Genomic DNA, 16853 nt, shown 5'->3' with positions numbered 1-16853 from the left:
GCTCCACATCATAGCAGCGCTGTGATTGGTCTGTTCTAATTCCAGATGAATGGGGTGACTACTGACTTAAGTTCGCGAAACAGTTCACGCCTTGTTAAAGCTTAAAACAGAACGCCAGGACGCGTCATAATGGAAGTCAAACAGATACGTTCACGTTCTAAATCCTGTCATGACGACATCTCAAAATTCGAATAAATCACCACTTTAAAAAGTTAGTTTTAAAGCCACACCTCTATCCACGGCTCTGTTGTAAACGTATGTGGATTTTAACATCTGTGTGGCAGTAAAAGTGCAGTGGGGGACGCAGTGTGCTCATCTCGCAGACTTTGCCCTAGAGCGTTAGTATAAAGAGAGTTATTGGAACACGGCCCGTTATTCGCATCAGCTTAAGGTGGACAGACACTCATTAGTTCACGAGCTTTTCCCACTGACGACAGCATCCGCACAGGACTGAGCACTGAAGGAAACATCTGTCTGAAGACTAAAGGTAAGAGATGATTTGTGCTCCTGAAAATGTCATCGGAAGCTGCGCTGTGTGTGACCTCGAACGCTTCTAGCATCATATGACTTCATGAGAGATTAGAAGCGTTAGGTTTATGATTATGTCACCCGAAGCCGATCTTTATTTGTTCCCGACGAGGTCGTCTTCGCAAAACGTTTCCTAATCATCATGAAATGTGTTGTTGCAGCTTTCATCTGTTGTTTAAAGACAGCGCGATCCTGTCGAGTAACGTTATTTGACATGACATGCAAATCAGTTACAGCAGTAGGCTGTGATCAATCTCATTTTTATTTCACTTTATATTCAGCTGTCATTTAATCATTTAATTTATTTCTTATTGTTATGCCTTAAGACTTATCAGATTTTTTATTTATTTTTATTTGTGTGTTAGTTACTATCATTACATCTCCAATCATAATCATGCATATTTACAAATTATGAGTTCATAAATACATTTTAGTTTGCCATATTGGTTGTCATGAGATGTATCCTAGCATTTTCATACTGTATATGTAATCTATGATATGTAGATGAAAACTTGTCAAGAGCATGGCACATTTCACCCCAAAAACTAAGTAAACAAAATGAAGCCTATTTATTGGCTATTATTATTATTAGTAGTAGTATTATTATTATTATTATTATTATTATTGTTACTGACAATGAAGTATATCTTCTCTTTCACCACATAATTTCTTTCCAGTAAATATAGTAAAAAAAAAATATATATATATTTATTTATTTATATTATATTATATGTGTGTGTGTGTGTGTGTGTGTGTGTGTGTGTATATATATATATATATATATATATATATATATATATATATATATATATATTTGTAAGTGTGTCTGAGCCATTATACACTTTGTTTGAGCCACTGATTTTTATCAAGAGCTGTTGTATTATTCATAGAAAACCTTTTTCTTGTAATTACACGTTTGCATATCTGATGGAAACAATGTCTCATAATAATCAAATTTTCTCTAGCATTATGAATTCTCATCTTTAGTACTGCTAACGAAAAAAAGGTGGGTTTCTGGATTATAAGCATTACGTCTTGACCTTTACTGAGCTACGAACGGGCACTCAAGAGAATTCAACCTGATGGATGTTAGTCTTCGCTGTAGGCAGCCATTTTTATTGCTGTAATCAATAAGTGTTCCAACAAGGATTTATAAGTTTAACTTCTATTGTCCTTTTTAAACAGTTTGATTATCTTCTAGGACTTTCACAGACAGGCTGAATGTATATTTGCTCTGACTCTTGTGTAACCAGCTGAAGTAACCTTCGTATGATTTCTCTCTCAGCTTGGAGATGGAGGACTTTAATCACAGAGTTAACACTTATATTGACTCTTGGATGGGACCCAGGGGTAAAGCCAACTTTTTTTTGTCTTTAATTGTCTTCCTTGCAGCCTTAGCTTAACTTTTCTCTCTGTTGTGTTCCTAACTTTTGAACAAACTTTGCAGATTTAGCGAATAGAACATATTCAGACTTTATTTCCATAGTTAAAGCAATATTATTACTGCATGCTGATGATTTGAATCGGTCACGTCATGTGTCATGCAAACTTTGACAAATCCAATGATAATTTGATCTTTAAAGTGTTCATGGTATCAACACTGTGTCTTGGAAACATGGTTTCCAGGCTCATTCAAAAATAATACTACTCAAATTTGTAATCAGATTGGAAGCAACTGCAATTTGAGTAGGCAAAGCAGCATTATAGAACAAATCTCATGTAAAACCATTTTTAATGCAGAGGATCAGCTGTGACTATTTATTGAACATCCTTCAGCAGTAGCGCATGCGTGAGGATGGTTGTGCTCTATCGATTGCAGATCCTCGGGTTAGAGGATGGCTTCTACTGGACAACTACATCCCTACTGTGGCCTTCACCGTCATGTATCTCCTGATTGTGTGGATGGGACCAAAATACATGAAGAATAGACAGCCCTACTCCTGCAGAGCACTGCTAGTGCCGTATAACCTCGGCCTGACGCTTCTGTCTCTCTACATGTTCTATGAGGTGAGCTGGTCTTTATTTGAAGAGCTCATATCAGTAGGAATCAAAATGTACTGAGAAAGGTGATCAACTGTGTGAACATACTCAGAATTCATATTCCCTGACCCAGTCCAAAAAGAGGCATTTATTAAAACGTGACGTCCCAGCGATCAGGGTCTTCAGGATTACTTGATAAAGACAGGAAGCGTGCAGGAGACTGCAGGAAGTACAGCTCTCCAGGAGCCGGGGGGTTGGTGACCTCTGATCTAGATATTTGAATGGGACGGGCCTTTGAAACCGGTATTGAAATGCCATGCACTTTGAGACTGATGGTTTGACTTTTTGGAAACCGAGCAGGACACACCAACTGATGAGTCACAGTCCATGTGCACCTTACAGTTCAGAGTCCTTTCTTGCCTAATTTGCGCTCTCCATGCTATCTGTATTGCAAAATTGGCTGGCCTTCCAAATGAACGCTAAATTCAGGACAAGCTCACAGATATGTTAGCTGCAAGTTATCTTTAATCACAATTGCCTCATCAATGGCAGTCTCATTAGAGAAAGAAATCTCTTGGCTACAAATGTTAAAGAGATAGTACAACCACAGTCATCAAATAAATGCACAGGTATCTCTATTTAAACACCAAACTGTGACAATATTCTCCAAAAGTGAATAAAGACATCGTAAAGAAATCCTTATGAATCAATCGAGCATCTGAAGACACGCTCCTCTGAAGAGTCACTTTACACGAATAGATTTATTTGAGGCTATTGTTCACAAATAAACACACATGGCCATTCAAAGCCCAAACGTTAATATGGAACTCATTTGGCAGAAAATGGACAGAATTTAAATTTTGGGGTGAACCGTGCTTTTAAAATGATTGTCCAGGTTATATAGTGAGATTAATGTTCCTAGGCAATCACTCGTGATTTGGTTTTAGAATCAGGCTCAATTCATCAATATTTCAAGCATACATCAAAGTAATTGAATATTATGTAAGTTAAATAATGAACACAAATATGCACTAACAATAAATACTAATATGTTTATAAATTAACATTGACGAATGCTTAAAAATTTAGTTCATGACACTTAAAGCATTAAGTATGCATTTTCCAAAGCGCCTGTCCTGCTGTTTGCTGTGAGTTATTTGGTGTAAAGAGAAATTAGCCGAGTCAGACAGAGAATGCTGGGACAAAATCAACCCTCTGACCCCGAGAAGCTCCATCAGGCCAAAGCTATTACAGCTATATTGAGACCGTCGAACAGCACTTTGTGTCCCCTGAATGTCCTTTCAAAGAAGATATTTCAGTGGAGACGTCCCCTTCTGAATACCTTCGTCACCTTAACACAAGGTCAGCCAATAATGAGCTTTCATATCATCTTATATAGAGGCAGATCTTGAGCAAGGGCTTTATTCAAAATGAGACGATGAACAGTGACAACGTAGAGACTGATGGGAGATTTTCCAGGAGCTCAGCACAGTGTTGAGAGAGAGGTGCGAGCGAGGTCATGCAAGAAATGAAAATGTGGAAATTTAAGCACTTTTGTCCATTTTTGAGTCGACAGTAAAATACCTCCATGCATCAGCTGTACACCTGCAAGCCTCTGCAGCTGTTCATTATATTGTGCTCCTCACACTCTCTTAAAGCTGTCTTCAGAGTAAGGATGTGTGTGCAAGAGAATTTCTATCCATTTAATGACCCGTTTTGTTGAAGCTTCAAAACTTGTGGTAGATACGAAGCATCAGACAAATCAGTACTAATTCACCTAATGTGAAAAGAGCGGTAAAAACAGTGTTGTGTAGAAGGATGATTGATTCTCTCGTGTTTCTGTCTCTGCAGCTGGTAATGTCAGCGTATCAAGGTGGATACAACTTCTTCTGCCAGAACACCCACAGCGGAGGAGAGGCCGACAACAGGGTAAACCAACAGACTCCGTTTTACATTCTGTGAGATTCGGGAACACTCTTAATAAAGACACCATATTCCCTGTGGGTGTGCTCCGCTTCACACATTAGGTGGTATATTCAGACATCGGTTCTCCTGGATAGTTCTCCTGCCTTTGTCTCCGTATTGTTCTCTAGGATTCTAAAAGAGTTCTTTATATAGAAGCTAATTGTAGCTGGGAAGCTCTTGGCAGCACACAGTGAATATTCAACACACTAAAGTTCACAAGGACATTTCATGATGTTATGCTATAATGCATAGCTTATACTTGTTAGCAGTATTATATTTGTTGTTCAGTGTATAGTTAGAGACCAAAAACCATGTAAGTGGACTGAGAATCATTGCAGCCCTAATGATTTCATGACTTTTTTCATTTAACCAATGTTGCATGTTTGTGAAATGAAGTGCATGTTTAATCTCTCCTCAGATGATGAACGTACTTTGGTGGTATTACTTCTCCAAACTCATTGAGTTTATGGACACGTTCTTCTTCATTCTGAGGAAGAACAACCACCAGATCAGCTTCCTGCACGTGTACCATCACGCCAGCATGCTCAACATCTGGTGGTTCGTCATGAACTGGGTGCCGTGTGGCCACTGTAAGCTCCTCGCAGACTTTCACAGTCGCTTATGGTGCATTTTTTTTATGCTGAATTATTCAGATGCAGAAAAACAAAGCAAACAAAACAGGGAAAAAATGCTTGTCCAGGTGGTCTTTAAATAACCGTTTGCATAATGCAGCGTGATATTTAAAGGAGTTTGTTCAGTCGATCTCTGGCTTGAACGGATCCATTTACTTCTTAGAATAGATTGTGGTTAACGATCATTGATTGAGGTGCATACTGCTGACTTCTTATGAAAATAACCACAATGAATTTGTGATAGGGAACCTAATGTGATTTGATTTGTGATTGATTTACTGAAGCTGATATGACTGCTCTCTTCTTCAGCCTACTTCGGCGCCACGTTTAACAGCTTCATCCATGTGCTGATGTACTCGTACTATGGCCTCTCCGCTGTCCCCGCCATCAGACCGTATCTGTGGTGGAAGAAGTACATCACTCAAGGGCAGCTGGCAAGTACACACTTTCACTCCAGACTCCTAGAAGGACACTTACATAGTGCTTTGCTGTAATGAAATATGTGTTCATTGCTATTTTCAATTTAAAAAAGTCTATTTGGTAGGGCTGGGTTTCAACTTTGACCTTTCGATTCGAATTCACAATCTTGCAATGTGATTTGATTCGCTATTAGATTTAATTCAATATCGAATATATATCATGTACAGTACATGCCAAATTTTCTCAATGCTGTTAAATAAACATGAGTCAGTGGGTACGACATTACTATAATAGCACATTGAAGATTAAAAAAAAACTGATTCGAATACAAACACTTAAATTAAAACTTAAGAAAACTAAATTCTCTATAATTTTTCTGTTATATCTATTATTTTTTTATTTATCATATAATAATAATAAAAAAAACATTGCTACATGTACTGTTAAGCTAACTGAGACTTGTTATAGCACTTGTGTATTGTTGCTCTTTTGTCGATTTTGATTGCTTCCATTGTCCTCATCTGCCAAATGACTAAACGTAAATGTACTGTAAATTAAACCGAAGGTTTTTTTTTGTATAATTAAAAAGTAACAATTACAAAATATTATTTCTACTCAACTTATTTTTTTTTTAATGAAATTTTAAATGGTTACTGTCATAAAAACTTTACGCATTTATTAAAACAAATTAAACACTGAAGAACAGTAAAAATTACTATTAGTATGTTATATGGTGAAAATATATAAAAACATTTTTTTTAGCGGACTAATGAGTTTGTATATGTATATGGTATATGTGACGTGAAATTGTTTGCAATCTGTTACAACGAGGTCTAAATTCTATTCAATTCAAGTTTATTCGTATAATGCTTTTCACAATAACCAATCTCTGCAAAGCAACTTTTCAGAAAATATAACGTTTCTGCGTTATATTTAGGAGTAGGTTATTAGTGGTGAGAATGACCGAAATGTACAGTAAGAATTACAAATTACACAATTAAACAGAAGGTGAACTCCATTAACTGCAATGATTATAAACATCGTGACTGCAGTTTAACGTTGGGCTTAAGCAAAATTTGGTAGTTTTATATGTTGTTTGGGGTAAGCGTCATCTGAGGTCTTCAGGGGGGTGAGCATCATCTCTTCTCAGATCTTCATAAGGCTTGGATCCAGACTGAAGCTTCTGTAATTCATAGTTGCCTCGGGATGCAAGAAACACAGAAACAGAAGCAGATAGAGACTAAAATAGCATTACAGCTGATCCAACCAAGCAGAGAAAAACACTGTTAAAACACTGATTGAGCGAATACTGTACTCTGTAATACCTTCAGATGTTTATTTCATGCTGAATCTGCTATTGAACCATGTGCACTTCCCACTGCCACTTCTGTTGAGCACACAATTAAACTGCTCCAAAACAGCATTTATTTCTGTAATACAATGGAAAGAATTTGAAATCTGAGACTTTGTTTCATATCAAAAGTAAAAGTATTTTTTTACCCAGCTCTACTGATTGGTGTGGATGGCTAAAAAATACTTGTTCACCAGAGTCTTTTGCTCATGGGTAATTTCCCAATTGGGGGAGCTTTTCTGTTCCTCTAGAATGCTTTTTCAAGACAAAATGCTTGGAAAATATACATTCTGATGGTAACATTTGCCAGCATTTAGGCGTTTTAACTCCATTTAGAAGTCAATTGACCACAAGCAAACTTGTGTTAACTTCTTTAACCTAACATGTTGAAGAATGATCCCTGATGGCTGTTTCCTGTTTCCTGTTGCAGGTCCAGTTTGTCCTGACCATGTTCCAGACGTCTTGTGCTGTGGTTTGGCCATGTGGTTTCCCAATGGGCTGGCTGTATTTCCAGATCTCTTACATGATCACTCTCATCTTACTCTTCACAAACTTCTACATAAAGGTAAACAAGCATCAGGAATGTTGTTATACCGAAGTATGGCTTGAGAAATGGCTCAAAACGATGCTGTTCTTTGCTCCACAGACCTATAAGAGACACGCGGGATCTCGTAAGACCGATTGCTCGAACGGATCAATAAACGGTCACACTAATGGGGTGACATCCAATGAGAAGGTGAAAAACAGGAAACCGCGCACAGATTGACGACACTAGGTCCACTCACAGTCCTGTTATTAATATCAGTCTATCCACTTACCACGCCACAGCCATTTCATCTTTAAGAGACTCCTGACATTTTTGCGCACTGCAACCTCATGTTATTCATATTGAATCCGGAAATGAAGAAAAGCGAGCTTCGGTTAGTGTACTTGAGTATTTGATGTTTTTCATATGAAATACAAAGATGGCTAACGTTAATAATGTACTAATTTGGACTGTTGCACACTAAGCTTGTTTGTAGACATGAAGAAGAATGTATTAGAAGAATCTGACGAGTATACAGGAGAATGTCACACTTACGAGCTGAATTAAACACAGTAGTAGCTTATACAGTGTTTATTTATAGCACAGGCATATAATCTTGCAATCAATAGAAGATAGTATTTCAAAGTCATAAGAGAAATACGGAAAAAATGGAAGCTATGTCGTTTTATGGACCAATCGAGCGAGTTTAGTGAATTAATGAATGTTTACAAGAGAAAACGGACTGTTTATTTCATGTTAACATTGATTTAGAATAATTTGTTGTAGTGCAATATCATGGTGCATAGACACTCTACAGTTTAAGTGATATATAACTGCTTTTTGAATTACGGCAATGAGAATAAGGTTTTACTTTTCCACCCAAATGTACTAAAATTTCATTAATGGTAATGTTACAAACTTTAATAGTTAAAAAAAGCTTTGGTGGCGAGATATGAGCCAGGGTTTAGTATTTTCTCAAATAGCCCTGTGCATGCATTGATAACTTGTAAAAAGTGAATAGCTTGTTTTTTTTTAGTGTCAAAAATGTCACAACAAATCCAGCACATCCCTTTCACTTTAACAAAACCATGACCAATGGCTTACACTGTAACTACAAAGCACTTTAATAATCCTCTAACACCTTCCCTTTCCTTTCTGACACACTGGAAATGTGTAGCACAGTTCTTTAGACCCATAAAGAGTCACTTAACACATAAAACCAGTATCCAGTGTGTTTCAACAGCTTAACAAACTCATTCTTTGTGCCAGCATCCAGATCTTGTCAAGCGTCACTAATTTTGCCTGTGTTCAAACAAACGTTTCCCTTAATCTATCCTGCGTTAAAGTGTAATTTCCATGTTAAATAATTAAGCAAAGAATATTACTACTGTGACACGAAACTATTCCAGTTCTTAATACAATATGATAATCGAGCCATTCTCTCTGTTAGTTTTCTGTTTAGGATAAGTGATGATATCCTGCATTACTGTAACACCTCCGTGGTAAATGATATAATGCTGTTAATTCATGCTTCCAGTGCAGAAATATAGACCCACCACCCATGCCATGTACAAGATAGCATTTGCTAATAGTATCCCAGAATTAATACTGGAATTATTAATACAAGAAGTAGGCTGTAAACATCAGACACAATAAAGTGAATTTATTTGGAAATAAATGTGTCCGTGTTTATTTACTCATTGTATACTCAGCTTTTATATATCGAAAGGTTTTTCTTTTTGGCTTTAACTGAACTCTACTATAATAAAGTGAGTTTCCGCATATTAAATTTCCAAGTTCTCTAAACATGGCCATGTCAAACTAGGACAGATAATCATAATAACATAAAGAAACGGTTTATCAGTGGATTTGAAAGAGAATATCACCATAGCTTTAAATGCTCTTTGATATTGTCACAGATCCAATTCCCCTTGAACTAAATCCCCTTCAGTCCCCAAATCTCTGAGCAAGTTATACTTGGATTATATCTGTCCTCTTTATCAAACTCTAGACCTGATTTCTGAAAGGTGCTTGTTTCAAAGACATTCAGGGTCTGGCTGAGAAAACAGGAAAATCTTTCCTTCCCTTATAATTACTGAACAGAACAAAACAGTTAACAAGAAACACTGTGGAGAAGAGAGGGGCTGACCGCATTGAAACTGCAAAGACTAATATTTCTTCCTCTGAAGTATTATGCAACACAAAAGAAGGAGCAAAACACAATATAGCTCATTTATTTGGGTGTTCCAGTTGTCAGGCATATTCCCTCACTGAAATTGACAAAAACAAAGTGAACTTTCAACACAGTCGACTTGAGACGTCTTACAGACAATCTTAAATATCTTTACAATATGAGCGAGACAGACCTTACACGATCATGAAAACTAAACGTAATGCTTTGAGCTGCAGTTAAGACTGTAGTCATCTAAAAACGTCACGGCGTTCTTGTACATTCATAAGAGCGAGCCTGGGGCTGGAAGCAGTAGGGACAGCAGATGGAGTTGGCAGTGAGGTGTAAACCTTGAGGGGTCAAGGGTCGAGTGACTGCATGCATCGCTTGGGTCGTCCTACAGTGGACGCTCTGAAAAGGCTGTGTAGCTCTTCACTCGTGCAAAAAACAGAGGCGTGTACATTTTGTCTACATCAAATGCAGTGACAACGGTCTCTCCGGTCGATCTGTGGGGAAGAGAAGAGAAGAGTTTGGAAATGTACAAAATCTCCCAGATTTAGTCACAGTTCAGTGAAAAATGTCAATCTTAAAGGTCTGGAATGATGGTGAGTAAGTTATTTTGGGAATTTCAGAATAGACTAAATCTTTTAGCATGAGCATCTCCTTCTCGGTGACTGTGTGGACAGACACAGGTGGCACTGGTCAGATGTGTAGCAGAAGGCAGATTGGTGAGACACCTGTAGGTGATGTGGCAGGAATGGTGGATCCACACCAGCTTGTTGAAGCGCTGTCGCCCCCCCGAGGACAGCTGCAGTCCTACATGGAAGGAGCGCTCCGCTTCGGGGGCTGGGCTCCGCCTGCAGAACCGGCTCCTCTGGTACTCGGACACCTTCTGCTGGAAGATGACAACGGCTTCATTGCTTGTAAAACACCAAAGAAACAGAAGAGCACTGTTAGAGGAAAGGGAAATAAACTTGCACAGGCAAACCCACCTCTTCTTTCCTCTTGGAGACAACAACGTAAACTTTGGTTTGATTGTCTGTATCTTGGGACAGCCGATAATGGCCAAACATGATGGACTCCACTCTGTGGAAATTGAAGCTTGTGAATGATTTAAAGACGGCACAAGGCCTAGAAATGTGCTTTCAGCCGAGTTCACTTGAGACGTACCTGGAGTTCCTGCTGCGCAGCCTTGGGACGATGACCAAAGGGTCCTCAGGTGTGGTCAACATCATCACCTGACCGTCAGGGAAGAAGCGCAAGTACCTAAAAAATCAGGTCTCGTCAAAGCCTGATAAACACGGAGCAAAACGCCTTTTCTTCAAGGATATTAAAAGTACACTCCACTCAGAAATGAAAAGAATTGTGTCCTCATTTACTGCTCTGTTTAGAAAACTTCAGAGAAATGTCTCGATGTTTTTCCCCCGATACAATGGAAATCAATGGGATCCAATTTTCTTTTGTGTGTCTGATGGAGAAATGCATTTTTCCCATGAATCACCCCTGTCCAGCCAGTTTCATAATGAACTGAAAACAATATTATACTTCCCATAATATAAAAGGTCTTTAACATTGTTTTGCACCACTGCTTCTGTTAATTAAACTACAATCTAAATAGATGCTGTTTTCACAGAATTATTTTTAGTCAAATAAAGGCTTGATGGTTAAACTGCAAGTGAAGAAATTAATACAAATAGATTTGCATTTATTTTAGAGTACTTATAATACTTATGGATACTAATTATCATACTTTACTATTGAACAAACTAAATGATGTTTGAGTTCACTTTAAGACTTTTTTACTATATTGAATATGGTCACTGAAAATGGGCTGGGACTCTTAATTTTGATTTCAAAGTGACTCAGGATAATCCAGTCCTGGAAATGCATCCAGGTTTGTAAATGCTGACCGAATTTAGTTTTTAAAGCCCAGAGCTCACCTGTAGTACTCCACCTGATGCCAAGCCCTGTAGAAGCCATCGAGAGACTCTTCCCCCTGACGGATGTATGATGTTTTACTGATGTAAACACCTGCACACACCACGGACCTTTAGTTGGTACTGTACATGCAGCACACGTTCAAGAAGACATACACAAACACAGGTGTTTACCATCAAAGCGTACGCGTGGCCTTTCCAAAAACATCTCTCTCCAGGATGAAAATGGCAGCATTTTGGTGCAGTTCCGCCCCCACACCCTCAAACAGGCAGAGCGCCAAATCTCAGGGTCCCTGAAACAAGACACACAAACATCTTTAATGGAGAAAGTCTTGAGTGCTGTAATGCTAGTGGGGCTGCTGGTTTACTCTGATGTTTGGAGAGTGTGTGAGCCCACCTGGCACAGATATAGAAACCCCTGCAAACCAGGGAAAGCTGCTCTAAGGCTCGAAGGTCCAGGTCACATGACACCACCCAACGGAAGATATACATGAGCACCTCGAAGGGCAAAGCTGTGGACGTGAAAAGGGGACTTTCAGGGCAACGGGTAAACTCTAGTAATCCACACAGACTATCTCCAGTGTGAGATTTACCTGAGATGTGCACCTGAGTCGAGTCGGTCTCAGGCTCACACAGCTTCATGCTGCCGTCCCCCAGCGTCAGCTGCTGCTGGAAGTACGTCAGTAGATCGTCAATCTCCCGACCGTTCTCATTGTCCTCCAAGCTAACGAGAGGGACAATCAAAAATTCATATCCTCAATGCAATCAAACTTCAAATGGCTAACCAAAAAATAACTAAGTATTTTGCATGTATGCAAAATAAAGCTTATTTTCAGGGTTCATTAAGATGTTTAGCTTATTACTGATTCTATCGTTCATTTAGGTGCTGGTCATATAATTAGAATATCAAAAAGTTGATTTCACTAATTCTGTTCAAAAAGTGAAATTTGTATATTATATTCATTCATTACACAGAGACTGATATATTTCAAATGTTTATTTCTTTTAATTTATCTCAGAAAATTTGAATATTGTGAAAAGGTTCAATTATTGAAGACACCTGGTGCCTAAATCAGCTAATTAACTCAAAGCACTTGCAAAGGCCTTTAAATTGTCTCTCAGTCTAGTTCTGTAATCATGAGGAAGACTTCCCAGCTGAGTTGTCCAAAAGACGACCATTGACACCTTGCACAAGGAGGGCAAGACACAAAAGGTCATTGCAAAAGAGGCTGGCTGTTCACAGAGCTCTGTGTCCAAGCAAATTAATAGAGAGGTGAAGGGAAGGAAAAGATGTGGTGGGAAAAAGTGTACAAGCAATAGGGATAATCGCACCCTGGAGAGGATTGTGATATGAAACCCATTAAAAAATGTGGGGGAGATGGAAAGAGTGGACTGCAGCTGGAGTCAGTGCTTCAAGAACCACTACACACAGACGAATGCAAGACATGGGTTTCAGCTGTCGCATTCCTTGAGTCAAGCCACTCTTGAACAACAGACAGCATCAGAAGCGTCTCGCTTCAAAAAGGACTGGACTGCTGCTGAGTAGTCCAAAGTTACATTCCCTGATGAAAGTAAATTTTGCATTTCCTTCAGATATCAGAATAGAGGAGAGGCACACAATCCACGCTGATCTCAGTGTGAAGTTTCCACAGTCAGTGATGGTTTGCGGTGCCATGTCATCATCTGGTGTTGGTCCACTGTGTTTTCTGAGGTCCAAGGTCAACACAGCTGTATACCAGGAAGTTTTAGAGCACCTCATGCTTCCTGCTGCTGACCAACTTTATGGAGATGCAGATTTCATTTTCCAACAGGACCTGCACACAGTGCCAAAGCTACCAGTAGCTGGTTTAAGGACCATGGTATCCCTGTTCTTAATTGGCCAGCAAACTCACCTGACCTTAACCCCAAAGAAAATCTGTGGGGTATTGTGAAGAGGAAGATGCGATATGCCAGACTCAACAATGCAGAAGAGCTAAAGGCCACTATCAGAGCAATCTGGGCTCTCATAACACCTGAGCAGTGCCACAGACTGATCGACTCCGTGCCACGCTGCATTGCTGCAGTAATTCAGGCAAAATAAGCCCCAACTAAGTATTGAGTGCTGTACATGCTCATACTTTTTATTTCCATACTTTTCAGTTGGCCAAGATTTCTAAAAATGCTTTCTTTATATTGGTCTTAGGTTATATTCTAATTTTCTGAGATACTGAATTTGGGATTTTCCTTAGTTGTCAGTTATAATCATCAAAATTAAAATAAACATTTGAAATATATCAGTCTGTGTGTAATGAACGAATATAATGTACAAGTTTCACTTTGTGAATGGAATAAGGAAAATAAATCTACTTTTTGATATTCTAAATATATGACCAGCACCTGTATATCACTTTTAAAAAAATTACTGTTAATGGTAAAAAAAAAACTGTGAAAATGCTACCGTACAAACCTGAGACAAGTAATTTCCTATAAAATTTACATTTAAATTTTTGTTTGAATTTGATGTTTTTTCTTTGAAATACATTAATATATAAACACGTTAATATATAAAATAATATACAGTAATGAGATATATATATATATATATATATATATATATATATATATATATATATATATAAAAATAATAATATACAGTAATGAGAGAAATATAAAATAATATACAGTAATGAGATAAATATAAAATAATATACAGTAATGAGAAAACATGCTTAAAAAATGGACACAAAAATCACTAAACCTTAATTCTATTTATGAAAATTACAAATACACACACACACACACACACACACACACACATATATATATATACATACATAAACCACAAATGTTATACAAAGTTGCATACAAAGAGTCTATACAAAAATAATATCCATGCTAATATTTCTGTGACGGTTCATTCTGCACCCGAGCACTTACTAGCTCCCAGCACGGTCCGGATCAGGACTTCTGCTGTAGTTGATCTTAAACTCAATGTCCGGTACCAGATGCATTGCACTCTTATAGTACTTGATGGCTGCAAAATCAAAATGGGGAAATTTATACCTGCAGCCTTCATGGAATCCATTTTATAAGTCAAATAATAAAAAAAAGACCTTCATAAACTGCTCCGTTCTGTTCTTCCTCGACAGCCTTCAGGAACAGCTCTCGGGCCTATGAGCACACATTCACAATCAGGGCTTAGACAGGGTCAAGTGAAGGATATAACATTACACATCAGCACTGGGAGTTATTCTGGTCATGAAACGTGCTCCTCATCTCATAGAGCAGCTAATGTGTGCAGAATGAATATTCACGAGCTCACACCTTTTCCTCGTTAGCGATTTCCTGTCTCCTCCTCAGGTCAGCAGTTTTATAGACGCTTTTCTTTCCACCTGAGCTGGGCTGGAGCTCAGACATCCACTGTGCTCGAAAAGCACTGAGCTCCAACTGAAACATCAAAAAATCAACTACAGAACTCTATTGATAGATCCTGTAAGAAATTCAGTATTCCCACATCTTTGGACCAAGGAAAGTCCTTCCAGTGGCAGAGCAAAAAAAAAAGTTTCTTATAAATAATGTGCAACAATGAATAATGCACAACAGCACCAGAAAAGCACTATCAGGAAATAGTTAGGAAAATAGGTTATAACTTCCTTTGCATTAATGTAAACAATAAGACCAGGTTTACAAACTTGCAGATTAGAATCCTCTGTATTTTCATCTTCCTCTTCTTCAACAGTGTTTTGGTTGCTTTCAGCCTAGAAACAACACATATCCAGTCATTTCAAATGATATATTTGTATATTAAGTAGGTGAAAATACATACAGACAGTTAAAAAGATATCACAAAGCCCTAAAACTATAACCACGACCATGTTTGGTGTGGAAAATAAGAGCGACCAATCAGAGACAAGCAGAGAGCAGAGGCCAAAGCGACAGAAAATCATCGCGCTAAACTTTCAGAACAAACCATTGACTATTAAGTTAAACTCTGATCTAGTGTATGTGAAAACAGGTCCAGTTGTTGCGTGATTTGCAGAACTGCAAACTTTTTAAACAACATACATGCACAACTGTTTACGACAGATACTAGAGGAAATTATGCATATTTGTTATTATTGCACGATAAATGTTTAAGGAATTATTTAAAACTGTTATCGAGTCAAAGAATACTCGGGTGTGTGTGACAGGACTAATATACGTCATGACTGCTAACATGCTAACACTAGCACCTAATTAGCAGCTTCGCTAATCTAAGAAACACAGCTTTCACTGACCATAACAGCTTATTTTTGCGAACTCTTTTAATGTCGTGCTTTCAGCGAGTATTTTACAGATCACGATCAGAGAAGCGGACGACAGAGCGAACAAATTTGCGCGCTCGCCACACGGCAGCCATCATGAGTGTGTATGACAGTAGCGCTTCGCGAGACTCTTGAGCTGCTGCTGCGACAAAACAACATCCGGTGACGGGCCGGGGATTACAAAATAAAAGTCTTCACGTCTGTCTCACTGTTACCTTAGTTATCAAAATTAGTTATCAGAATCAGTCTCAAAATTAGTTATCATGCGTCACTTTGTATTTTCTTTATTTTTGTCAAGGTCGAATATTCATTATTTCACCAGTATCAATTTATTTTAATGTGAGTAGAAGAAGACAGAAACTATTAAAACGACTTTTTTGTTTTACTGTAAAAATTTACACGCGTCAAGAATCGTCTGAACAGGAAAAACGGCATGTTCATACCACAATATTCTGGCGTGTTTCTTTGCTGGCGTGTTTTCTCTCTCTCTCTCTCTCTCTCTCTCTCTCTCTCTCTCTCTCTCTCTCTCTCTCATTCTCTCCCTCTTTTGATTAAATTAGAAAATAAAAGGTTAGATTAAATAAGATCAAAGAAAAAATAACAAAATTGAACGTATAGACGGACATATTACTCAAAATTAAAGCATTAAATAAATGTTGAAATATAAACAAATCATTAAATATGTACTTTTGTAATGCATAAATAACTGCATAAATACACGCTTGCACGCACGCACGCACACACAAACACGTGTGTGTGTGTGTGTATATATATATATATATATATATATATATATATATATATATATACATACATGTATATACATACATATATACATACACATATACATATATACATATACATATACACATATACACATATACACATATACACATATATACATATATACATATATACATATACACATATATACATACACACACACACACACACACACACACACACACACACACATATATATATATATATATATATATATATATATATATATATATATATATATATATATATATATATATATATATATATATATATATATA

At 37.7% G+C, this 16853-nt stretch overlaps 2 protein-coding genes across 3 annotated transcripts; one reads left to right on the top strand and one right to left on the bottom strand.

Moving 5' to 3' along the window:
• Nucleotides 1-81: 81 nt before the first annotated feature.
• elovl5 (ELOVL fatty acid elongase 5) lies at nt 82-9076 on the top strand. Its single transcript, XM_026224728.1, has 8 exons — nt 82-487; nt 1814-1878; nt 2348-2535; nt 4360-4437; nt 4892-5063; nt 5415-5539; nt 7307-7441; nt 7523-9076. Exons 2-8 carry the CDS (start codon nt 1821-1823, stop codon nt 7640-7642), a joined length of 876 nt encoding a protein of 291 aa, XP_026080513.1. The 5' UTR covers nt 82-487; nt 1814-1820; the 3' UTR covers nt 7643-9076.
• Nucleotides 9077-9620: 544 nt separating this feature from the next.
• Nucleotides 9621-15932, bottom strand: fbxo9 (F-box protein 9). Of its 2 annotated transcripts, none has more exons than XM_026224726.1 (13): nt 15766-15932; nt 15181-15246; nt 14813-14935; nt 14602-14659; nt 14426-14522; nt 12103-12233; nt 11907-12021; nt 11684-11802; nt 11513-11603; nt 10743-10838; nt 10565-10658; nt 10310-10467; nt 9621-10078 (listed from the first exon to the last, which is right to left on the bottom strand). In XM_026224726.1, exons 1-13 carry the CDS (start codon nt 15766-15768, stop codon nt 9970-9972), a joined length of 1260 nt encoding a protein of 419 aa, XP_026080511.1. In that variant the 5' UTR covers nt 15769-15932; the 3' UTR covers nt 9621-9969. The 2 variants fall into 2 exon arrangements, with proteins under 2 accessions (XP_026080511.1, XP_026080512.1); XM_026224727.1 differs by having other exon boundaries at nt 10310-10464.
• Between the last annotated feature and the right edge of the window lie 921 nt (nt 15933-16853).

Source organism: Carassius auratus, chromosome 38, assembly GCF_003368295.1.
Source record: "Carassius auratus strain Wakin chromosome 38, ASM336829v1, whole genome shotgun sequence".
NCBI lineage: Eukaryota > Metazoa > Chordata > Actinopteri > Cypriniformes > Cyprinidae > Carassius > Carassius auratus.
This window is presented reverse-complemented; position numbering and strand designations above follow the sequence as displayed.